Source organism: Kryptolebias marmoratus, linkage group LG21, assembly GCF_001649575.2.
Source record: "Kryptolebias marmoratus isolate JLee-2015 linkage group LG21, ASM164957v2, whole genome shotgun sequence".
Taxonomy (NCBI): Eukaryota; Metazoa; Chordata; class Actinopteri; order Cyprinodontiformes; family Rivulidae; genus Kryptolebias; species Kryptolebias marmoratus.
This window is the reverse complement of record NC_051450.1, coordinates 1,854,518-1,881,359: the sequence shown is the minus strand read 5'-3', so window position 1 is coordinate 1,881,359 and position 26,842 is coordinate 1,854,518. Positions and strand designations below refer to the sequence as shown.

Here is a 26,842-nt window from a genome sequence, read left to right as displayed (position 1 = left end):
GTCATGGTTTAAAAATGTCAACAGAACCACATAATCCACAAAAAGCAGAAACGAAGAGGTGAGAGTCCTAAACCTGTCAATCTCTTCTTCCCGATTACACCTTGAAATCTTGTCCATGAACACCACAAACTAGATTGGATACAAGAGGCAGCCCTGGTGGATTCCAACCCACAACTGGAACAAGCTCAACTTTGTGCTGAAATTGTAGACACTGAAATTGTACTTGAACTTATACACCCAGTATAGACTGCTTCAACAGCAAACTTCAAACCAAAACTACAATGAATCAGAATACTACGCTACAATATGGCTAACACATTTTAAAAGATTAATGAAGCAGACAAAATGTGTGGGTGATGTGTTATTCTAGATCAGGGGAGTCAAACCCAGTGACGCAAGGGGGCCAAAATTAAATATTTGGTCCTAGCCAAGGGCCGATCACGATCAATATTTATAAAAAAATTACATAAATTAACCATGGTTTTAGATGTATTATGTCAAATCATTCATATAGAAATATCAATTACCTTTTCCCAGTTACAGAATATACAGAATTTAGAGCTATAATGAACACAGGCAAATAGATCAAACTTCAAAAAGCTCATCATTAGAAGCCATTTCTTACGCCTCAGCTTTTAAATTAAATTTTTAACAATAAAACAGATTGTTTTTAAAAAGCCATCAACAAAAACCTGATCATACAGAAATTAAAACTTACATATATTGTTGGCTTCTAAGTCGCTGTCAAGAGAAAACTTCACTAATGAGGCTCAGTTTTTTTAAGCAAAATAAGAATCAGAGACTCGATCTGTCCCAGACTAGAGGGCCGGACCTAATGAAATCTAAACGTTATCTTGGATGAAATGTTACAGAGGGCCGGATCTGGCCCGCGGGCCTTGAGTTTGACACGTGTGTTCTAGGTGAACAGATGAGCTGTTTATACACAAAGGAAGAAATGAGAATGTGGCTCCTGTTCTGTGTCATCAATACTCCAGAAAGATAGAATGAATGCCTCACTATCCATACCAGCTTATGTCGGAATTTTCTGGTTCAGCAGTGTGAAACGGATCCAGCCAGAGTCCAAGCTGGATAAAGCTCCATGGATTTCTCATCGGTCAGCAGACAGCTGTCGCTAACAATGAGTTTGACTAAAAGCGACCAGTGACATTTGCCATGTGGTTGATGTTCTGCACCGTTGATCTTTGAGCCATCGATACACTCAGTGCATGTGCCAATCTGTACAGACTGACATGGTTAGTCTTTGAGACCACTATATCTGTGGCATGTTAAGATTAAAAGCTAATAAATTTTAAATTGTGTTACTTTAGGATGGAGGCTATGAAGTTATAATTGTGATAAAATATGCAATAGAAAAAAAATAACCACATCTTGCAAACTTGGTCCTTATTTCTCCTTTACTTGATTCAGCAGCTTGTGAGTATCTCCTGAACAGGATTTATTACCAATTTCTTCTTCACAATCAGGGAGTTTATAATGGTTTATATTCTCAAACATGGTTTTAACTAGGAGGTCATAGTTAATATTAAATTTTCACTGCATTCGACCATCTCTGGTCAGAGACAAAGGCCAGCATGTTAGGGAGAGCAGAGTGGAGGGGAGGGAAAGATGAAGAAAAGGGGGATGATTGGGAGTTTTGGGTAAACAAACTGAATAAATTACAAGGAAGAGAAAAACCTGTGGGGGTTTTGGAAGTTGAATGAACTGTGGTGCTGCCAAGCAGCCTCTCTGTGGGAGTGGAGTGGTGTGTCATTGGAGAGGTTTTCAAGAACAGAGAGACTTATTGGCAGCTTAATATAAATCAGAGGTTTAATGTGATTGAAAGCACAAAACTTTATCAGGACAGCGTGTTGATAAGAGCGAGAAGGGAGAGAAGCAGTGCCTGTGCACAGCTGGGTCAACGCAATTACATTCACAGCCATGGCCACTGCCAGCCTTTTAATAAAAAGCATGCCCCTGGATAAATTAGACTCAATAAGGTTCAAATTGTCGAAATTAAGATTTATTTAACTCTCTTTCTCCCTTTTATTCAACTGTTCTCTGCAATTTTTTTGGCTTGTCATGAGCTAAAAAGAAGTAAAGGTTTCCCATGAAATGTGAAAAGGAAATTATGCATAAAACACATTGAGTACCAAAGTTCTTAGATTGACAGCAATTTGAAAGTGAGTTGCACAGGTTGATTTTAAAGGCATTCTTTGTTTTCTAAGGCAAACAAATGTTAGAATCAATATAACACTGATCCAATATTGCAGCAGTTTAATCTTTGTGGATTTAGTGTTAATTAAGTCTGCTTTTGTGCATGCTAAAGCTTTGTCTTTCTCTCACTCTGTTTACTGACTTGTGAATGTTTACCCACTAGAGGACTAGGTACATGATGAGAAGTGACATTTCCATATAAATTTTGCACAAAACGAATATCCAGCTGTCAAGCTTTTTTTTCTTGAGGAATTGTATTTGTATGCTACATTTTCTGTAGATGAAATAGGTGGTTCCTAAATGGACAAATTGAGAACAAAAAACACCACAATGGTATCAACAATCGTAATCATAATCCTGTTGCCTCTATGGTCTTCATTCTTGCCAAATTGGTACGCATTTCCCTGCTATTTTCTGTCTTCAAAATGATTTCCCTCTTCCGCAACACACTAAACATGCTTCCCATGACACAACTCTCTCAGCATGTGTTAGGATGCAGCTATGCGCTAGAAGGTCACACCAAGCTAGAACAATGCTACTGCCACATGTATCACGTCTGCACTTCTATAGCCTTGACACAATCATGGTAGTAGTTTAAGAATAAAGTCAGTGTGGCTTAAAGTTCTAGACAACCATATTATTTAGCGGGCAATGGCCCCACATCATGAATGCCACTGCCACCACAACAATAAACCGCCACAACCTTCCTTCAGAAATTTTGTGCATACTCAAAACCATTGTGGACACATCAAGTTCTATAACTTGCAATGTGTAGCCTACTGAGCTCTTCATACACCACTGAAGAACCTGACAGGACCCTACATGTCCTGGCTGATTTTTACATGTTATAGCAGTGCTCTCATCCACACAGCAGAAGACTTAACTAAAGGTTGAAAAATAAAACTAACACATACTATATGGCATGAATAAAATCATTAACAAAAAAATACTTTGTGATGCAGTTTGCATATTTTGTAAACTGCTACTGATTCAATCTGACAACAGTCAGTAAAGGATCTTATTTGTCGAAAAGTGAAGCTTTTTTTTGTGGTTTCTTAATTTCCCCTACCATGAATTCTCATTGTGTATTCAAACCATCTTAATCTAGTCATTTTCAGTGGATTATCCTGATGATTGAGGGCAAGGGCAGAGCAGTGTGACTCACACTGAGCTCAGGGAAAACCAGGTACTAGTCTGCTCCTGGAAGACTCACTAAAAAAAAAATCTAGGAACAATATGTAATGCTTTAGTTATTTGAATGTTCATGTGGTCCAAATGTCTTGGTGTGCACATTATTTATATGAATATAAATGTGTACTTTTTGCTTTAGGCTCATGCACATCTGTGTTTTTACCTGCCCATTACCATTGACCTAATCTTTAGTACTCAGTAAGCTAGATGAGGCAGTGTGATGACATGTTTGGTCCTAAGCTGAGAACTATTACAAATAAAGTCAAGTCCATGGTCATTTCCGAACCTTCTATCCTGGTCTCTGTCGACTGTCGCCCTCCTAATCCAGTTCATCTCCACCGTAATGCTGTAATTACAGTCTTTAAGCTGCTCGATTCTGTTCAAGGCACAACTTACCTCTTCTCTTTATACCTAGATACCACACTTTCATTAGCCTCTCACATCCACACAGAGCCTCGTCTATTGCTGGTGCCTCCAAAAGTGGGATTCTACGGCCTTTGAGAGTTATCAGCAAAATGATCTCACCAAAATATGACAAAAAGAAAAACCAGAATAACAGCAAAGCATGTCAATTGGATTTGCCACTTCTCTTTCAACTTTAGACAAAAAACAAACAAAAAAACAAAAAAACATTGTTTGATCAAGAATAGTCAGTGAGAACGCACCTCACGCTATTTGTAATTTGAAATTTTTATATCAGTTTTCCTATACTAGTGTGTATGTTGCTTAACAACACTTCAATGATCAAAGGCTGAATGAAGCACTTCACCTACACAGTTCTCCACCAACACAAGCAGTGCACTCAACCACTAGATTCAATATATTATTCTCTCAATTGGTCCTATTGAGTTTGCCCTGCCGCTCCTAAATGAGTTAGTCCTCAGAGAGTCGGTTGGGAATGAGGGCCAGCAGCTCTGGAATTGCATTTCTGCTGCTGTGCGATCTACTACCTTCAATTTACTCAGTGCATCATTTTGAACTGCATTTCCCAGAGTGCAGCAATCTGGGCCCTTGTCTCTGTGAATCATTACTATTTGCTATTTAAACAGGGGAGATGTACATGTCATGATCTAACTAGACTTCAATCAGTCCATATTAAGTTGGGGAGTGGGGGTTAGCACAAGTTTCCCCCTGCTTTCACTTGCCTCTGTTGTGGGAAGTATCTCAATGTTTTAAGGCCTCTCACAGCAGTGGTCAGCTCAATACTAATAAAAGCATAATCTACTAGACCAGGACTCTGATTGATAGCTCTCTCAAGGCTCTATCGATCACCCCTTCTCTCATCTGAGTGAGCGTCTTTTGTTAGAGCCAGCCACTTCCTTCCCCCTTGTCTCTTTGCATAAACCTTCTCTCACTGACTAGCAGCAATGCTATTGGAATGGATTACAAACAGAGCAATATGCCAAGGAGATTTCTCTAAGGCTCTTTCATATACAAAACAGCACTTACATCTACTCTCTTCAGAGTTAACTGAGTTACTGTGATCATGATGCAACATTGCTGAGTAAAACACTGGAAACAGAGCAGTAATGCTATTCCTCATGTTCACTCCTTTACCCTGTTTCTTAATATTAGCCTTAAAACACAGAAATGGGCTGTCTAATCTATTGTTGTGGTCCTTATAATTAGAATTGCAAAATACAAGAATGATTGAAAATGTAATATGGGGAAAAATAAGAAAGTAAGTAAAAAACAACAGTTTTCGGAATACCTTATTTGTTCTTGAAGCTTCTGAAAGCTTATTAAATAAAACTGAGAAATCTATGAAAGTGTTTTCTCTCCATAATCCTAAAACGGAATCAGCTTTTTTTGCCATCCTAATCAGTTGTAATACGGAGGCATACAGCCAAAGTATGTGCAGTGTATTGGCCTTGTTTTGCAGCTGAGAAAAGTAGGAAAAAATATAAGAATTCCCAGAAGACAGAAGGAAGAATGTGCATGAACGCTAGAACAGATCGATGTACGTAGGTACCTGAAATATAACAACGTTGAAACCTTGTGTTAGAGCAGAAACACTAACTCTTATTACATACCTGCACACAGAGGTGCAGGCTCAATGAACCAGGTGGAGCAGCTGCACCCCATTTTCTAAAGTGGGAGTCAATACTTGTGGTTTTGCTCCTGCATTTTTGACTTAAAAAACATGTCATCACGCCAACAACAAGACAAAAGAATGCAGTATTTAGTGATTCTAATTATACTTTCTTAGTTACAAACTAAAAAACAGTTATTGAAAAGAATCGCAACCTTCTAAACTCCCTCCTTCATCCTTGAGTTGGTTCACCTTAGCTACACTAGGGTTACCCACTGCTGAGCCGCTACTCAGACAGCATTTTGCTGAGAAAATGAGAAAATAAAGAAAAGGTTGGTCTTTTGAACCTTTAAAACTGTGCAGCATTTTTTTTTCTGGCTAAGAATCAGGCATAATAAAGTAAGAATATTGAAAACACACTATTTGGAAGCACGAGATACTCAGAAGTTTATAAAATGTGATCATATAAATCCCTTTCTGCTGATGTGAGTAACATCAACCTGGAGCTCATTGTAGGTTTTTTTGTTTTTTGATTGAACTAAAAATCCCTAACAGTAAAAGTTTTGTAAATATCTATATCATATTGCAATTGACATTTTGTAACAGTTTGTAAAATAATAAAAACAAAAAAAAATAAAAATGAAGATGAATAACTCTGAAGGGGTTCAATCCTGCAAGAGCATTACATTATTCTTGAAGCATTGTTCAGTCCTTGGCTTACCTTTATGTAGAAACAATCATATCCCCAATTAAGTTTCCCCATTTTATTGCATAATCCGTGCCTACACACACACACACACACACACACACACACACACACACACACACACTAAGAATCAAAAGTATAACTTTTGGATGTATCAGTGCACTGGGAGTTTAGTGAACCTTTGGACTGACTAGATACACTCATCAGGTGGACTGATAAATTTGCAGCCTTAGCACCATTGGCATATACACAGTTTATGCTCTGCATGCTTACATTTAAGTAGTAACAGGGGTGTTGTTCGATGAGAAAACAGCAAAAAAACTAAACAAATGGTGTCATGCAAAAGTATGGAGGTAATATTACATAATGTAGTAGTCTTAATACTGATATCTTGTTTTTGAGAAAGAGTAGTTTTATAAACCTGAAAAACAAAAAAATAAAAAATATCCAAACAAAAAACTAGCACTCACGTGACTAGCCATTAGCCTAGTCTGGTCGAGGACCTTTGACTCATTCTCCACACTTTGTGCTCTATGACTGATGTCACAGTTGATAATGTGCTAACTATTGATAACTATTAGACAGAACATCACTTCAAAGTTGAGTGCTTTATCCCTCCAACTCCCACCACACTCAAGCGACTGTGATGTTTTATATTGCAAAAAGGCTGTCATATTCATCAACTGCAAAGCATTGCAGTTGATTAGTTGCAATGGCAAATATAACAAAATATCATCACAGTACTAAATGCTGCCATCACTAATAGTTTATTTGCTTTGGAACAGCAGACATCCATGGAACCTCTTAAAAACATTACCAGTGTGAGTGGCTTAAGAAATTGAAGGAATAAGAAATCCAGAAACACATTTCTCAAGTGACTTATTGCACTGGGCCACTTTCTTTGCATTGATTTGTCCCATATAATATTTACATAATTGGGGTTGTTGGACTAAAAAGTATTTCAAGTAGTCAAATGAGATGGAAAGGTATACATAAAAACGTTATATTTATGTCTTCAGGCAATCTATAAATCTCTGCTCAAAGAAGCACAAAATAGAAAGTGAAAGCATATATTATCCCCAAAGAAAGAAAGAAATATGAAAATGATTGCTGTAAAAGCAGAAAACTCAAATGACAGCACTACCAAAACTTTAGGTAGGCAATCTCCATGAATAATCTGTAATCTGTAGCAGAGCATCTCAATGTAAAGGTATTACAATGTGAAAATCAAGGCAATCTGAACTAAACAGCCAAGAAAAGACAAGAAATGTGAGAGGGATTTTGTTGTGGAATATATTAGGAGAATATTTTTTGTTGCTCACAAATAACGCTGAGCTTCATTGGCAATGTGTGTCACAAACACTGACTGCTGTTTAAAACAGCATCTATAAACTAGCCTGATTATTAAAATATCTGTTTTCAGAGCAAATGAGACAAACCCTTTGATGTCTGTATTCCTGCTTTCTGGTCCTCTACAGAAATTCAGAATCCATCAGAGGATATTTCAAATCATTTATTAGAACAGACCTTTTGAAGTGGTGCAATGATGTAGCACAGCGGTGGATCTTTGAGTGGGAAAAGTCAAACCAGTTCTGAGTGTTTTTCTTTTTTTGTTTTGCCCCACCTAAAAACAGGTCCTAGCACCATTTTTGAACTAGCAACCACTTTGGTCATAAATGGCCTTGTGACCTGACTGATGGAGACTTTCTAGACAATTTGAGATTGGTAATTTAAAGGTGCAACAAACAACTTTAGAAAAGTGATAAAGCTGCAAGATCTCAAAACAAAATGGAAACAAAAACTGAAATTTTACCCAGTCCATATAAGACTATCTCTACCTGTTTTTCTTTTGGCTGCACCCTTTCACAAGACTTGCCACAGCGAGCAAACTTCCATGAAAGATTTGGTAATTGTTTAACGCCGGATGCCCTTCCTGATGAAAACTGGGCTCAAACCTGCAGCCCCAAGATTACAAGTCCGTGGCACTGACCACCAAGTCACCGCAGCCCCCAAAAGACTAGCACATACTAATATACACAAAAGAAGTTTACCTGGCTTTAAAATAAATAAAATAGATTTGAAGTTGGATCAAATATAATCAAAATTTACAAAACTTCAGAAGTTAATAGAAAAAATATTCAAGGCAACCAAAGACAAAGGCAACTTGCTACTTTTTGAAGTGCAACAAAAACAGACTAGGAGTTTTACATCCAGATGTGTGTGGAATCACAGGTCATCAGCAACGTAAATACCTACTGAAACATCTTCTCTAAATGTCTCTCCGTTTGGAGATAGTACTGACATACAATATGTATCAAGTAGAGAATTTAATTTTTTTGTTAAAATGTTTCCTGACTTGGCAACATGGCAAAGTAGTGGTTAGAGTTGTTGTCTCATAGTGAGAAGGTCACACATTCACCTGTGATGTGTTCCTGTGATGGACCTGTCCAGGGTGTACACTGCATTTCACACAGTGACTGCTGGAGATAGGCACCAGCTCCCCGCAATCCAGAAAGGAGAAGCAGGTAAAGAAAATGAATGGATGAATGTTTTCTGACTATAACCACACATAGCAAAGTTATATTTTATGAAAACATTGTCATAGGAAGAAATATCACTAACATGCTTTTCAGACAACATGCAATTATTTGTGCCAAAGACCCAAAGTAAAACCTTTAACAGATCTAAACTAAAATCTGCAAGATATCTGAAGATAGACCATTCAAAGAGCTGAAGTGAGAACTACTTAAGTAAAGTGAGTAAAGCAGGGCCTACAAAATATCTAAAATAAAATCTATAAAAGACCTAAAGTAATATTTGCCAAATATCTAAAATAAACTCTAGCAAGTATATAAAGAAAGATCTCACATCCCCCGATCTCATCCCCCCTAAACATACACACACACACACACACACTACTCTAACCCAAAGCATCCAACACCCCCACCTTCCTTTTCTGATGCATTAGGCTGTTTTGCCTGGCTCCTTTCCCTTGTAGACAGTGATGGATCTGATTCATTTCATGGTGGTCATTTCTGGTGGCTTCCAGTGCTATCTCCCATTTCACTAGGTGACAGTGGCAAACTAGTCCCTGCATATCTGCCTGACCAATACAGCAGAACAGAAAGAAAGGTGGATGTAGCAGCAAGAATCCTATGTTGACGTGACCTTGCTTTTCTTAAAAGAAATTTTAAACTCAACCCCTCTACTAAATATGTAAACATAAAATAATAACAACATGATTTTATATATATATATATATATATATATATATATACACACACACACACACTTTGGAAACATGTCTGTTAGAGTTATGCATCTTTGGTCTATGGAAGATATGATTTGTATCGAGAGACAATGCCAACTATTTGATTCATTAAAGATACGTGAGCAGAATAAGCTGATACAATGCATTCAATTCCTAATTATGATACAGTTCAGCCTTTAATCGTAACACAATACAAATCTATATACTGAGAGGTTTAATTATACACAATGAGGTGCAATGCAATACAATACAACAAAGTATAAGAATCATCTTATATCAATTGTTGGGACTAATTATTTACTACCTAACAAAAAAGTAAATCTCACAAACAGATCCTCTTTTAAAATAGTAATATTTCATAAAACTTGCATCACAAGTAACAAAAATATACAAAAGTAGGGTCTAGTGCAAAATTAATGAAACCGTCCTTTCTTTCTAGAATTTTTGTTTATTCACACAAGCAGGGTAAAGCACTCTTTTAAAGTGTTTGTTGCCGTTTTTACTGGCGCTGCTACAATTCTTCAACAGAGCATCAGCTGCTACTAATACAGCTAAACAGCAGCCAAAAGAAGAGCTGTATATAAACAGAAGTGAAGATGAGAGATTCGCTTTTCTTGCACAAATGTAACTATACTTTTTATACCTTTTCTGCTATTTTTATTAGGTGAAATCTGTTGAAAGGAAGATTCAATGCTGAAGCCTGTATCTCACTAGCGTGCGACAGTTGGTGACAAATATTGATGTGTATTTGTGAGAGAGTTTCAAAAATGTATCTAATAGATCACAGGTTTTTAATGTCAGTGTGTTGTACAGCCTCACATTTGTGTCACTAGGATTTTGAACATGTTCAAAATTTGTGTGACAAATTTACTGTCAGAAGAGTCACAAAGTTGCTGCGGGTCTGGAACCTGTCTTTAGTTTACACAAGTCTGAAAGTGTGAGAAATGTGACACAACTTTGGACGGATTTGGCAAGGTATAAAACCAAATTGTGACTGACTGAAGACAAAAAAAAAAGAAAAACAGTTAAAGGATGTTGCAACTAAACTGAGACAAAAATAGCATGCATGTCATTTAGATGAATGTTGTGTAAATGTTACAACTTATTTGCAGTTATATACATATGCAAATATGTTGTCAGTACTTGTTCAGTGTGATTCAAAGCAAATAATTGCATGTCTTCTCACAATATTGTGTCTCCAACTAATAATTATAGCCCCATGAGATATTTGCTTGGGTATACCGCAGGGTTGTCATTTAGATCTAAACTACATGTGTTGCGGGGAGCTGATGAGAAATTGGCTGCTGGGAAAGTTAGCACAAGGTGCAATATATTGTCAAAAGTATTCACTCACCCATCCAAAACATTGAATTCAGGTGTCCCAATCACTTCCATGGCCACGGGTGTATAAAATCAAACACCTAGAAATGCAGACTGCTTCTATAAACATTTGTGAAAAAATAGGTTGCTCTAAGGAGCTCAGTGAATTCCGCAGTCAATTGTTTTCAGTAATATAACAAAGTGGAAGCGATTGGGAATGACAGCAACTGAGCCATGAAATCACAGAGCGGGCTGAAGCGCATAGTGCACAGAGGTCACCAACGTTCTGCAGAATCAATAGCTACAGATCTCCAAACTTCACGGGATCTTCAGATTAGTTCAAGAACAGTGCATCCAAATTTTCATGGAATGGGTTTCTATGGACTAGCAGCTGCATCTAAGCCTTATATCACCAAGTGCAATGCAAAGCTTCAGATGCAGGGGTTGTTTTTCAGGAGTTGGGCTCGGCCATTTAGTTCCAGTGAAAGGAACTCTTAAAGTTTCAGCATACTAAGACATTTTGGACATTCATGATTCCAACTTTGTGGGAACAGTTTGGGGATGGCTCCTTCCTGTTCCAACATGAATGAACACAAGTGCACAAAGCAAGATCCATAAAGACATGGATGAGCGAGTTTGGTGTGGAAGAACTTGACTGGACCTCGACCCAATAGAACACCTTTGGGAGGAATTAGAGTAGAGTAGAGACTGTGTGCCAGGCCTTCTGTCCAAAAAACAATAGCAGGGTTTCCCCCCACAAAAGAGGCTAAGCCTGGTGGTAGGTGGCCATTCGCTGGCAGATCGCCGGCCGACGGTGATTTAGAAAAAAAAAAAAAGATTAAAGTTGACAGGAAAGTTGAAAATATGGCTAATTATTATGTGGTATTGTAAGATAGTTGTGTCAAATATTTACACAAATACAGTTTTACAAAAAAGCACTTTTGAAACACTTTTTTAAACAAAAATACAATAAAATAAATACAAATTGTTTGCATCACGGAGCAGAAAACGGTAATATGCTAACTCTGCTAATGCTAAGGCTAACTCTGCTATTAGACAGTTTTCTCATCTGACGCCAACACAACAAACCTCTTCTATCACTTAAAGAAGAACCACAAAAAAGAATTCCGTGAGTTTTGAGCCGTTTGATTAAATGCTGATACAGAAGAACCAGCTAGAGCACCAAAATCGTCCATTTTGAATAGAGCGTGGCGCTCACGGTCCGGGCGAAGTTACAAAAATTGGGAGGTACTCAACACAGCGCGAGACCTTCATGGAGGCTCGGGGACAGCGCAATTGCGTCACTGTTGGCACACGCACCCTCACGCGGTGATCACCGCGTTTTGGGGGTGTGTAGAAAAAAATATGTATAAAAAATGATGTGACTGGCAGCTGGGGCGTGAGCAGAACCAGACAGAAATGGAAAAACGACAAATGAACCAGCCAGTAAGGAGGAGATGACTGGGTTTTAAAGACGGAGGGTAATAAGCTGAAGTGAGCACAGGTGAGTAGTTAATAACAAGGAGCAGGTGGAGATGGGTGTGGCAGGGGAACAAGTGACTGACTGAGGAGAAGTGAATAATGACAGAAGTACAAAGACAAGGAACAAAAATTGAACAAAGACAAAGCGTAAAGACAACTAAATAACAAAATACAAGAAACAAACCCAAACTTAAACATGAAAAATAACAATAACCCTCAAATCCTGAGACATAATAATAATGAGGCCACAGAGGGTGAAACAAGTTCTAACCTCACAAATGTGCTTCTGGAAGAATGGTCAAAAATTTTGATAAACACACCCCTAAAACGTGTGAAAAGAAGAGTTAAAGCTGTTATAGCTGCAAAGTGTGGGCCAACATCATTTTAAACCCTATGGATTAAGAGTGGGAAATCACTCAAGTTCATATGTGTGTGAAGGGAGACAAGCAAATAGTGTAGTTGGCAAAGCTACTTGGAGTGTTTTGTTCTTGTTGTGAAAAGTAAGGTCCCATCCACATGGGAATGTTGTCTTTCCAAAACCATCTTTTGCCCTTGTTAACACAGCACCGTTTCTACATATATTGCACATATTTATCACATATCTAGAAATATGTTTCATCCACACGGAAGCACAGAAATGACTCAAACCCTGTAGTAACTACACCATGCCAGTAATGTGATACAGTAACTCTGCTTCAAAAATACACCAGATACAGTGAAGAGGACAAGGAGCAGCCGCTTCAAACAGTAAACAAAAAGAAAAATCTGAATAGTGAATATAATAGGAAAAACCTAACCTTTTTTTGTGGACTGACAACTTTGTGTCACATGAAACCACTATTGACTGAGAGTAATATGAATTTAAATCTATGAACAAAACATAATGGATAGTTTCAAGCAGCATATTCAGTGAGAGATGGAGGAAAGAGTTCTGCTCATAACGTTCAAAGGGTACACAAAATTGTGTTTTGTTTTGTTTATTTTTTTTTTACTTTTTTATGCAACATTTGCTTCAGTTTTGTTGACAGTTCAATAAAGTGATAAAAAAAACATTTGGGTCTTGGATTTTTGTTGTAATAAAAAAGTTTTGTTTTTTTTGCTTTAATCAAGGCGATTTTATAGTTTATCGGCTGTGTGTTTATTCAAGTAATAGAGTGTACACGTTTTGTTGTACTTGAGAAACTAGCTTCTGCAACACAAACACAAATATGTAATCTGTCATTTTTTGGGGTTGTAAGTTGGGTAGAAATTGGACTCTCCACACAACAATGTAATGGTGGTGTTTAAGTATTTTCTCACTCTGAAAATAAGTTTGAAAAAATAATGTTTAGGGTCCTCTAAAACACAGTTTTGTGTGGATGAAAGACTAAAACAATAATAAAAAAAACTATATATTCACAAAATGCAAGTCCAATGTGGAAGGGGCCTAAGTAGCCCTGATGTTTTTTTGTTGTTGTTGTTGTTTTATAGCCATTTGCTTTGATGATTTGAGTGCAGCAGTCAGTTATGTGGAGTCTGTAGAGAGTTTGATAAAGTGCTGACAGGCTGAGATGTGGGTGAACCAAGATTAGCATATTGATATAGCTCACTGATTGAAAAAGAGGACTGCAGGGTGAGATGGTAATGCCATTTATAAACTTGTAAAAACTTTTCCAAATGATTAAACCATGCAATAAAACTTTATGTTAAAGTGACATTCTTTATTTTGTTTTGATCTAGTAGTTTGCATGAAATGAAATGTTTTTCTCTTTTTTTCTAAAGATTTAGGCCTGAATGTGTGCTCAGTATCAGGCTACCTTCATGATAAGGAATCAAAGTTGAGAGAAGACTGACTGGACTCAAGTGATTTGCTTTGGGCTGAGCTTACCCAGGAAAGAAGAGTGTCCTCTACGACTAGAGGTGAAAGGAAGAACAGGGGTGTGGGGTGCTAGATAAAGCACAGTTGTTTTTGAAAAACATATAACTGCATATCTGTCTCCATGCAGTGTCCTCATTCAAATGAATTCAGCTCCAGTCACTGGAGTATTAGAAGCTGAAAGTAAAGAAGTAAAAATAACAAAAAAGGGAAAAGAAAGATGCGCACAAAGTGGCAAATGGATGATGTGTGATAAGAGGAGAGAAAAACAATGCTTGGAGGATGAAGATTAACAGGAAAGAACGCAGCATGACACTCCAAACCGACACACAGCCACAGGACACGGGGTCCAATTAGAGTCACAGCAACACTAATCAAATCTGATCTACAACCTCTGGCTGCAGGGGGACTGTGTGCGTGAGCGTGTGAATGCATTCACACCTGCACTCACAGTCCTGAACTACAGCCATCACACACTTCAGAGTCACATAAATCACTTTTGAACACACCTCTTGTCTTACTAGAACACAGAAAAGATTAAATATTACTTGTTTCTATTCAAACAGGCTGAGATAACACTCAGTATCTTAACTGACATTCATAAACCCCTAACACATTAAAGATTCTTAATTCTTGCCTTATAACAAATATCCATCAGGCAATACTACATATTTCTTTATCTGCCAATCTTACAACATTATTCTGCAGGGCAGTCAATCAGAACTCAGTGAAGTGATTTTTATATATTATACCAAGATCCTACAAGGATAAAACAGAGCGGGAGAAAGAGAGAAGGGGGTGGAAAAGTGACACATGGGTGCTTATCTCAAACACAAAATAGGATTGTTTAAAGATTTGCATGGTGATGCAGACTCTTTAAAAAGATTCTTCTCCAACTATAGAAACATCCAAAGCTTAGGCTGGGTAAGTAAGAGCAATAAGCAAAGTGAGGAGAAGCCCATTTTATATTTTACATTTTATATTTTCAGGAAAGTTAAAATTTAGTCATTCTCCATTTCCCTTATGTATGTCCTTAAGCTTACTTGTGTAGGCAGCCTTTACCCAGCCTTCATCTCAGTTACAGCATGCTTTACTTACATTGTTATCAATTACTTAAGGAAATTTCCAATGCTTTTGATTCATTACTAGTATCTTTACTAGTAATGTACTAGTATTCATTACAAGTATCAAGAGCAAAAACACAAAGATATGATGACTTTTGAAGTTGATTAGGCCCCAATAACATGAGGATGAGGATCTTGTTCTGCTTTCCATAACCTACACAATTCTACTGCCACAAATATGTGTAAGCTAGGTTGTTTCCATCACTTTGTTACAGTCATGGTCGTAACCTAGGCATGAGGCATGAATGGCCAATTCTGCTTTGAAATCAGACAACCAAGCCATGTGGACATGGGCCCCACAAAATGAATATGCTCTCATTGGGACTCTGATGCTTTGCCACCCACAACCTTGCTATGGCTTTTGTTCATCCTCAAAACCTTTGTTGACTTATCACGCTCCATCACACATAATAGGGATTCTATTGTGTTTTTTTAAACATGCTTGATTATCTAGCCAAGAGCCTGCAAAGTACCTTGTCTTCCAGTTAAAGTGGGACTTTTCCAGCACATTAGCATAATCAACTTCCGATTGTTGGTTTACCTCACTGTCTTTCACCATCCAACGAGCCACAACGAGCTGAATCATTCCTCTCTTGTTGCCCTCTATCGACATGGACCTGCGAAGGGTTTCCATGGCATCCTGGTTAGTCATTCCAAGCAATGACTCTCCATTCACCGCAATGAGTTGGTCATTGACATGAAGACGTCCATCCTGCACAAAAGCATCAACAGAATATTGGATCTGATGAAAAAAATAAATAAATAAATAAACTAGAAGAATTTGAAGAAGTTGTTACTTGCCTTGCTTGCTGCCCCTCCGTTAATAATCGATTTCACAAAGATGCCTAGGTCAGCTTGGTTCTCCTTTGACCGGTTCCCCTTGACGCTGACCCCCAAACCTGCTGAGCCGGAGTCATTCAGAGGGATCTCAAATGTCATAAAATCTTGAGCACCATCCTTGGTTAACGCCATGTCATCTTCTTCATGCTGATGTGGACATTCAAGAAACAAAGAGAGGGTTCTGTGAGATATTTTTTCATTTACATCAGTTGACATTAAAAATAAACAAAACAAAAACAAAAAACAAGTAAAGTTGACTAATTGTCATATCAAACTTTTTTTTAAACTTTTTTTTCAGAAATGCCAGTTGTGTCAATAAATGTCTATAAATCTTGGACAAAAGTCAAATTAAAAACAAAGAACAAAGCACAATAATTTGGACACCAGTCTGCATCTGTTTTGGCTATGATGGCTTTACTTACTTGGCTAAGTTGATAAAATGATGAGGCCCACTGATGCATTGGAAAACAAAAGAGAAAACAGTGAGCAGGAGAATAAAAAGCAATATAGATAAGATAAATGACAAAGAAAGGGATGATATAGATAAAGATGGGTGAGTTAAAGGAAGCAGAAAAAATGAATGACAAGCATATCACACAGTTCAGGACTGCCTTCTTAAGTTGCTCATATTGTCAAAGTGTTCCTACTTTTTTCGTGGTAGACGCTCAACAGGGGCAGTAAAGAACTTTAAAATCTCCTGGTAGCAATTTGTTGTTTAACACCAAAGTCCTTGATAAAAAGCACATTTTCTTAAACGTACTGTACATATATACAGCACATAAATGTTTCCCACTTCACAGGAAGCTTCAGAGACACAACATGATTCAGTATTTGGTCAGACTGTACTATCCATATATAGCAATTGTGGCAGCATCTGCATTCACTTGAACAATACAGGAGGTGATGGCATTCAACCGCAAAAACACCACACTGCCTCCAAAAGATTCATATCTATACATGCAAGCACACAAACACAACACAGCCAGCTTATTGGTAGGCAGGTGGATAAAGAGGGAGCAGAGGAGAGAAGGGAATGATGAGATGTGTGTGTTTTTTTTAGGCTGAGAAGTTATTAGGATGCAGCGGTGCGTTCAGGTGTAGGCTCTTTTCAACACCATCTGACTGCACCCCTATTCTCTACAAGGCCCTCCAATCACCCCTCTTTCTTCATCTTTCCTCTTTTTTTCCTGCTTTTAAAATTGCTGTACACCTGTTTGTACAATGGGCTTTGTCTGTGGCTGGGACCTTAAAAAAAATCAGACCACTGGAATCCATTTAGTTGCACTGCATCTCAACACCTCTGGTTCCATTGCAAAAATCACTGCCCCTTGTCAGGAAATGACTCTTTGCTTTGCCTCAGACTGCTGAATGAGGAGGAAAGGGGCCAAAAAAAAATGCTGAAAGAAAATTTGCTATCAACAAGAGGGGCAAAAATAATGTGTAAATATTTCACTTCCTATTTCTTCTCAAGTTGGCAATGGCAACATTTCTTTGAGCTTTGACATAAATTCTATTGACTCATGAGATGAGATCAGCCAATTTGGACTGTTTTTTATACATCTTTCTCATGAAGTGTCAGCTCTGAAAAGAACATCTGTGAAATATAGAACTTGCAAGTCATTGGCAGAATCAAACTTTGATCAAGATGCTTTCATTAAAGTAACAAACAGAGGCCAAGAGTTATGTCCTTTTTGAGGCTTTTAACCTGAATGCTAAAGACAATAAAACACCAGTGGGAAAAAAAAATACATTGGCTGGACAGAGTTTGAGCTATTGTGTGTGTACGTGCAGACATTCTCTTCCAAAATGATGACAGAATAACCACCCACTCAGTGATGTGTTCTGGGAATAGAAGGCTGAGGAAGAGAATGAGACAGCAGTGTAACATTTTCGTCAGACAAGAACAAGCGCCGCTGGCCAAAAATGAGTTTGTCAAGCAGCTTGACAGGCCTTATTGCACTGATTCAACCCAGGAAGAGCTGGATTCTACTACTTTTAAAGAAAGAAAAAAGAGAAAGTCAGCTCATTGTTCCAAGCTCAACCCGATGTATACACCTGGGACAAAGAGCATGAAGGTACTGACGATCAGTGAACTGATTTAAAAACTGGGAAAAGGTTACATGCTGAAAAAAACCCTTCAAGATCAGTTCCCCTCTGAACAGCAGGAAGAAAAAATCTTTCCAAAAAGAACTGAAGTCAAAATGTAAAATGCTTCATAAAAGCATCTACCTCCTTATAACCTATTTTCTTTTAGTTACACTGTCACATATCTAAAAGCAAACATGTCTACTTTTGTTGCTGGAGCCACAAAATCATAATTTTTAATCTTGTGCTAAAAATGACCTAAAATTAAGATGTATAATTAGTTCCATTTGAGCAGTCTGAGATTCACATTATCTCAGTATAATTACATGTTTTGAAACACCCTCAAGACTGCCACACAGCTCAAACAGATGAGACATGGCTACACTTTCCATGACTTATTAAAACATGGTTGGATCACAGCAAATTTTAAAAACCTCCTTTAGTTTAAAGACGATAATGAGGTTACTACACTCAGAAGTTAACAAATATTTTTCCCCTGTTCTCTCACCCAGGCATGACTCTGTCAGACTGGATGCAGCTACTTCCATGGGGATCACATCTGTGCTTGGTTGTTTCAATGGCATTGTCACAATCACAGCTAAAGCCTAGGTGTGAGACCAGCCTGGCCAAAAGTCCAATGCAAGTCCAAGCTACTGTACTTCTCTCAGAAAATCAAGAATAAAGTGTCCTGGTAAATAGTAGGCAACCTAAAGCCCCCCCCCCCCCCAAAAAAAAAATCTAAGGTCAGCCTTCCATGACCTTAGATTGGATCAAGCGGATATCGTAAATGGATGAATGAATTGGCATTCCAAACAAGAAAGGGAACATAAACTACAGTTATGAGAATTAAATGTGGTTAACAAAGATCTATCAATCCATTTTTTTTCTTTATTGTAGATTTCAATTGCTCATATTCATAATAATATTGTATTTATTTTACTTTTCCACAAAAAGATACATCCAGAGTAAGTAATTATAGGATTCAGACTGTGACATAAATTGATATTATGTGTCAGCAAATATGCAAAGCAGCATACATGGAAATTAAGTGCTTGCTCAGGTACTCATCAAAAGAATAAGACTTAATATAAATCCATTTTAATGTGGAGTGGCTGTGAGATCATTGTTATCCATTATTCCCTGAGCTCAAGTGAGTAACCACTATCAGAAAAACTACAACAAAAGAAGCCTCCACTTTTCTTGTTGTCCTCTCTGACTCAGCCATCTACTCGCAGTCTATTATTCAATTAAGATCCTTATTAATTACCTCTGTGATGGGCTAGTCCCCAGTCATTATCAGGAGGGGAAGGAAACAGAGGAACCCTTTCCACAGAGACACTTGCAGGCAAATGGAGTTAGGCAGAGAAAGGAAGACGTTAAGACAATTGGTGTAACAAAGCCCCGTCTGGACATCAGGGCTTCCACTTTTCTGAATTCCTTGCTTAACTTATCTCATGCTGAGAAGAAATATGTGGCAGGTGTCTGCCAAAGAAAGAGTGCAACAAAAAAAAAAATCCACAGGGAGATGCAGGAGAGAGAGAAACTAAGAGAGCAAATGAATCGTAATTACCTCTATTCACACAAAAAACTGAGTTCTCTGCACATCAATGCCTAAAACAATTAACACTGCTAGAAACTTCTTTCCACACATGGCCCAATTGGGTGACATAAAGGTCACTGGAAATTAATCTGAAAAGAGCCTAAAAGAAATCAGCCATGGGTGTAATTACAAAAGAGGTGCACGAGTGATAAGTATTGTAACACAAATTTCTTTGGCGGTGTTTATCCTTGCAACATTTTCTGACAGTGAAACTGAATATCAAATATTTCTAAGCCGAAAAAATGAATTCAGGTCCAATGAGGGTAAAGAGTGCACAGCTGGCTGTTCCATGCTTTATAAAAGGGATACTTTGGACATTTTGAAATAGGGTTCTGTGGAAAGTTTTACAACAATTATTATCTTGGTTATAGATAGATCTCTCAATGACCTCAGTTAGGAGAAATAGAGTTTAATTCTGACCTAACTTATGAGCTAACAGCAAAGACCAAAATGAATTGATGCCATCCTTAAACAAATCCAGTCCCCAAAATTCATAGCAGTTCATGCAAACACTTTTTTATAGACTTTTACATTGATCTAAATTATGTGATGCCAACTTATTATCGCCCACAGCCTTAAAAGCCAAGTGATCATCTAATTGATTGTGTATATGTGTTGGTTTGTCTATCTGGTAGCAAAATTTCTCACAGACCACTCGACAAATTTGAATGAAACTCTCAGTAAGTAATCACTGGGTGGACATCTAAAAACAGAATAAGTTTGAAAGCCAACTTGATTCAATCACAATTTAGTAATCTTAGCAAAACACAAAAACTGTCGATGCCACTTTAGTTTTTCAAATATTTAGCTAAAATGTGGTGTGGAAGTACATGAGAAAGATCCACCCCATATGCTTTAAGTGCTAAGAGATTGTATGGCACCTTCTTAAACAATCTGCGTGCAAGACAGCGGGCAATATTCATTCCTTCAAGGAATGCTAGTTTTATTTACATGAAATTCTATAGTTGATTGCAAGAACAAATAGCACTGTCAGCTGGCTGTAACCCTTCTGCTAAGTACTTCTGCCAAAACAAGTAAGTAATGGGATATTGGCAGTGGTGTAACAATTTAAATAAAAGTGTTCAAATGATAACTAAAACTTAAAAAAATGTTGTTTTAAGATAGCAAAATCTGCTTTGAAAGTGTGTCTGCTCAAACTAACCATTATTAATCATTATTAGCATGTTTATATGGTCCACAGAAAAGCAGATTTTGCCTGATTTAAACATTTTCAACATTCAAAATTCCATGGTAGTTCATGCAAACACTGATTTTTAAACCTTTTAAACCAATCCTGGCTAAATGTAGTGTTATCTTTTTTATTTTCTAAATAAATTGCATGATCCTCATACTGGAAGTAGTCTAACCTAATATTGATTTGCTGTGGCAGTCATCTTTAATAGGATTGACTCCAAAATTTATTAAATTGGAGACAGAGATTGAATGATTACTTTCTGAAAGTATCATTAAAATTTGCCCTAGGGGTCATAAGATATTTTGCTGACAGACAAACACGGTTGACTCTAACAGTTAATGCTAAAGTTTTAAGGAAAGGTCTTATTTAATGCGTAGCACTTGGAAAGTGTGTTGAGGATGACTCTCAGCCACATACACAGCAAGTTTTAGCACATCTGTAAAATTATAGCCATTTCTGTTAGCTAATGTCTTTAATTGGGAAAAACCATCTTGAATCGGGTTGAAAAAAATAGTCAATTATAAATTTTTATTCTTCTCGCAAGTCTCCATGAATTTTGTTTAGTGGTTTATTAGATGTTTTGGTAAAAGGCAGACACAAAAACACAGACATGAGCTAAAACATTATCACCCCTTTTCACCTTTTGACAGAGGGAAATAGTTTTACCTCATTAAAGAGAACATGGAAAATAAAAAGATGACACTAAGAGTACTTGGCAACTGTATGACAAGGTATTCCAGTGCTCATTTTAGGCTAATAGTAAATAAAAGAAATGTTGCCATATCCAACTGCACATACAGCCCATTATGTGCTCTGAAAACAGATGCTGAATCCCCTTTGGGAGAGTAACTGTGTCGCCATAAGTGGCCTTTAACTACCTTGTTTATCGGTATAGCACAGTGCTTGCTGCACTGCAACATCCCGTACTCTGCAGTGCACTGACAACGAGTATAATTATGAAAACAGCTGCTGAAAAGTGCTAAACAAAAACAGGTGGCGTCGACGAGACATGCTCAGAAGTTGTTAACCGGGCTGGCATCGTCTTTAACAACGCTTGGCAGCTTTAGCTTTAATTATGACAGAGCGTGTTTCGAAACTCTCCCTTTCGTTCAGAAAACACATTTTATAGGTTTCAAATTACCAAGGCAGAAAGGTCTTACCAGCTTCCTTTAAACAGATGTGTCAAAAATAAAAACAACACATTATAATCAAATACTGCAGGAAAAAAAGTCAGAAGGAAAAGAGTTTCAGTATTTTTCTAATAGAGACCAAGGAGAAAAATGTAATAAAACTAGAAAATGTTTTAATAAAAAGGGTTCCAATATGGCTTTTTCACAAAATTATAGCTTATATCAACTTTCTTCAATAAAGCCTAACAAAAATTTGGGATTTACTTTGTAATAATCTAAGATGACAAAATGCCAACGTTTGATGTATAATGTTTATAAGAAGTGTAAATAGAACCAAGATCAAAAGAAACGTTAAAGTTACTGCCAACTGCTCATAAGGTTAGTATGGTAACCACTTACTTGTATCTGTCACTCTCTGACGTAAGTCTTAATGAGACAGACAGGCAAAAATGCAGAGTTGAAAGTAAGTCTCAGTCATTGGGCAAAAATTATGTTGTGTTTTAAAAAAATTACTCCTTAACTAAAAGTATCTGATTTTATGCAGAAAAAAGACCCTTAAATTTCACTTTTGAAGTGAAAATTTTGAGCTCTGATACAATGGTAGTCAATGAGAGTTTGGAAGCACACACTGTTGGGAGATTTGAAAGAAAACTATACCTTCAAGAAGTGAGACACACACTGGGTAAAAGAGGACATATTTTAATGCATAAACTGTCAAAAGTGTAAGATGAGTAAAAACTGTAATGAGTGTGAAATTTAAAAAAAAGTATTTGCAAACATTTTGGAGAGTTTTGACAACTCAGTATTTGGAGTGTAACATCATTCATTTGAACTAAGTTGAACATTGACTTGTAGTCTTCAAAAATTGTAAAATCTAATTTGAAATTAGTAATAAATAAACAAATCATAAGATCTATCAAAATGCTAATTGAGTCGTGTAGAGTCCAACTTTCTGTCACCAGTTGAAATTTTAAATGATGTTTCTTCTGTGAAGTGTGTCTGTACTATAAAGATCAAAAGAGAGCTGGGCTTCCTCACTTGTTTCGCCAAAATACCACTGTGCATGTAGATTTTTCTTTTCTGTTTTTTGTGAATTGCATCTACTCTGTACAATATACTTCTACCAAAAGTATTAGCACAGTATTCTCGATGGAGTTGTGTGTTTTAGTGTTATTTTATTTATTTATTTATGTATTTATTGTATGGGCTGTTCCAAAGCTGTGGGGAGGAGTAGTCAAAATTGGGACACAAACAGAAGAATAATCAGTAATTAGTTATAATAGTGCTTCAGTGCTAATATACATTGGTACCCTTAATTACAATTTAAATTATATATCCAATGCTTTGGAGGCGCTTTGTGCAATAGTAACATTGGAAACCTCATCTAACAGCTCAATCGTTTGTCACTTCAGAGACAGATTTAGTTGTAAAATGGAGTTAAAGTATCCTGAAGATGCCTCTATTGCTGCCAAACTGTTTTAAATGACTTTTTTCACGGTCAAAGATTTCCAACTACTGCAGTCTGCAAATTAACACCTCCACTCTGTATCTTCCATATACTTTGAGTGATTCCTATAATTTACTCTCCCCTGAGTGCCAGCTGTATTCTTAGAACTGATTTAGTGATGTCAAGACATTAGTCAGCAATTTGCTGATTACATTCAATTATATGCAAGCAGCTGGTCCGTTTTTAAACTATATTACAAAGTAAAATTAAAAGTAAGAATACTTACCAAAAGTTGCAGCATCTTGTTACACTAAGAAATGACTCATCTCCCCAAGCTGTTTGCCAGTTTTTACTATGGCAATATATCAGCCTCAGTCACCTGCTCTTATATAAATAAATGGCTTGAAAAACTCAGAAGAGATATTCAGCCCTTGGCACCTTATTTGAGAAAGTTGCAGCTCATTACATCATCCTTGCAGAGATATACGAAAGCATTACTCTAAGAGGCATCTAATTGTATTAACTCCAACAATGACTTTTTTGGCAATGTAGCAGAAAGCACCATTTATCACCACTCAGGAGAAATAAGCCAAAATGTTTATCATCACCTGAATCCAGCACTGTTAACAAACTGAAGGATGTAAGCCAAGGAACCAAAGAAAAGAAATTAAAAGAAAAAAAAAAACAAGAAATTAATTGAAAGATAACTGAACATGGCTTTGACTCAACAAACTAGTGTATAATTTTGGTGCTTGCAAAAACAAAGTTTGTTATCAATTAATTTTTCCCTCTACCGGCTTGGTAAACAAATCTCCACAGAAAAGAAATCAATCCAGTTTTATATGTTTGTTTTTGCCTTCCAACTTTAATACTGGAAAATTATCATTGTGTTCTTGGTGCTACAGCAAGAAACGTTTGTGCAATACTGTTGAAAGAATGAGTAACAGCACTAATAATTAATGCCTCGACTTGAAAGAGAGAGAAAACAAATCAGGAGGTTGGTTTTCCATTTATGTGACTATTTCTCTGGACTGGTGCTTTTATTCCCTCTCCACAGCCTTATATCTAAGAGCTATTTCACCAAAAACAGGCTTTTTTTTGTAGAAAAGCCCTGCCTCGATGGTTCAATTACAGTCCAGTGGTAAAAACACACAGAGTGCATATTAAACCAGGCCAATCGGGCTGGCGCTTATGAAACAGGCCATTAGTCTACAATAATTGTCACCAGTATTGTCATGCATTTGTCGACCCGGTCTGTAGCGTTCACATTTGACATAAATTCAACTGCCACATCAATCAGAGGCCACAATTAATTGTGCAATTAAGATTCTCATTGCTTGGCAGATACAGCTACTAATGGATCAGTGACAAGAGTGATATGATCATAAAGAGGGAATTTTAATGTAGTGTTTAATTGCTCTTATGTGGTCGTCTGTGTCATAACTGAGGCTTCATGAGCCCATTCGTTCTACAAGCCTATTAAAAGTAAAATATGTAGTTCATGCAGGGTCACAAAATGATGTAAGGGCAGTTACGGACAATGTTATTATGGTACTCAAGCATATGGAACTAATCAAGACCATATTGTGTGTAAGATTTTACATGGAGTGGTTTTGCATATGTGGTGTTGTTTAAAATGTGTCCAGGTCATGACTGACTGTAAGCATACGTGTGAATGAAAGATAAGGCACTGTGCTTACACAGCAAAATTACCTGCTGATGCATAGCTAATTCACATCTACAATGAGAAGAGAGTTTTGTTTTTTGCAGCTGCTATGGCACACACTGTACGTGCATCACATTTACTTCACAAGAGAAAAAAGATCAATTGTTTTGAGTAACCCTCCCTTTGGTCCCTCAGACTTTATTATTACTTCCATGGTTGATACAGTTCTTTTTTACCCGCATCCATCCCTGCTTCAGTCTTCACAATCTCCTGTAGAGTGAATGCAGTCGTGGTTGAAGCCTAAGAATGAGGCCAACATGGCCAGTCCTGCTTCAAATTCTTATCAACCAAGCAACGCCTGTGCAACCACACATCATGGATACCCCCCACCCTCATTACACCTTAATAGGAACTTGAAGAACTCACCAAGACCATCTACATTTTTTTCTTTTACATCACAGCAGGGGCTTAACTAAGGTAGCCATCAGACAATTTGCTATTTGTTTACAATGATGTTTGCATGCCTCGCTTAATTTTTTTTTCTATGGCATCTGATAAAAATATGACTAAACTTGTTGGGGGCAACAGATCATATGACTTTCAGTCCTTTTAATTATTTTAGCAAAAGATTTTGACATTCAACTAACTACTGATTACAAAGGTTTTCTGAAAGCTAAATTTACATTTTTATTTCTTGAATAAAATCTACTGCATATGAGTATTAATGTTGATATTTATTTAACAAAGCTAAATGCAGCAAATCTGGATGAATCTGAACCCACCTTATAACATGCCAATTATTCTTAAAGTCCAGATGTATTTTATTCTGAAAATCTCATGTTAAAAAATATCATTGACCCCTCTTTTTGTAATATGGCCCCTGATAACAATAAATCTCTCACAATTAGGTTGGGGAAGAAAAAAAAAAAACAAGCAAACAGAGGAAATCTCACTTTTATTGTCAAACTTGTATCTATTACTTTTTAACCCTTTCTCTCCACAGCAACTACATTACCATGGAAAGTTGTTGAAAAGTGGCTCTGCTGCCACTAAAAGCATGTCAAAACACACTCTGACCATGTTAATTAATGATTCAACATGAACACACTGCAAAAATAAATTAATTCCTTTGGGTGAGAGAGCAATTCGGCAAGCATGTAATGGAAAATCTAAACCAAAACAGGAGTTGGAGGATTTATGTTGCAAAGAAAAGATCAGCAGTCAAATGTCAGCAAGAAAAAAAAAGGTGTATGTAGGGGGGTTGGGTGTGTGTGTATGTGTGTGTGTGTGTGTGTGTGAAGGATGTCTCTGGAGTATCAGTCAGGTCACCATTTAAAACATCATCACATTGTCACTGAGGCAACTGCATAAATGACAGACAGTAAACGTTCATGTGTGGGTTTATAGTGTACAGTATATATACAGTTATGTTAACGCATACTCACTCACCAATCCAAAGTGTGTGACAGAAAAGGCAAATACTAGTCATGCTTTTCCATCATTCTTTATCTGTCATGACTCATCAGGAGTCTTATCTGATTTTTATGAATGTACTTGTCGAGGATTATTGGGGCTGGTGAAAGCACTAATGGAAAACATAGGTTTTGAGTGGGAAAAAAATAGAAAAGTAAAAAATGTTAATACATATCAGAACATAATGGAAACACTGAAACCAACATGGTGT

At 37.1% G+C, this 26,842-nt stretch overlaps 1 protein-coding gene across 2 annotated transcripts in view; it reads right to left on the bottom strand.

The window, feature by feature from the left end:
- Positions 1 to 26,842, bottom strand: part of LOC108245193 (partitioning defective 3 homolog) — a 485,244-nt gene that overhangs the window by 228,263 nt on the left and 230,139 nt on the right. For both annotated transcript variants that reach the window (XM_017431897.3, XM_017431896.3), the window contains exons 13-14: positions 15,997 to 16,182; positions 15,737 to 15,907 (exon numbers count right to left, since the gene is read on the bottom strand). In XM_017431897.3, the coding sequence (XP_017287386.1) occupies positions 15,737 to 15,907; positions 15,997 to 16,182 (357 nt within the window). The remainder of the gene's footprint in view (positions 1 to 15,736; positions 15,908 to 15,996; positions 16,183 to 26,842) is intronic.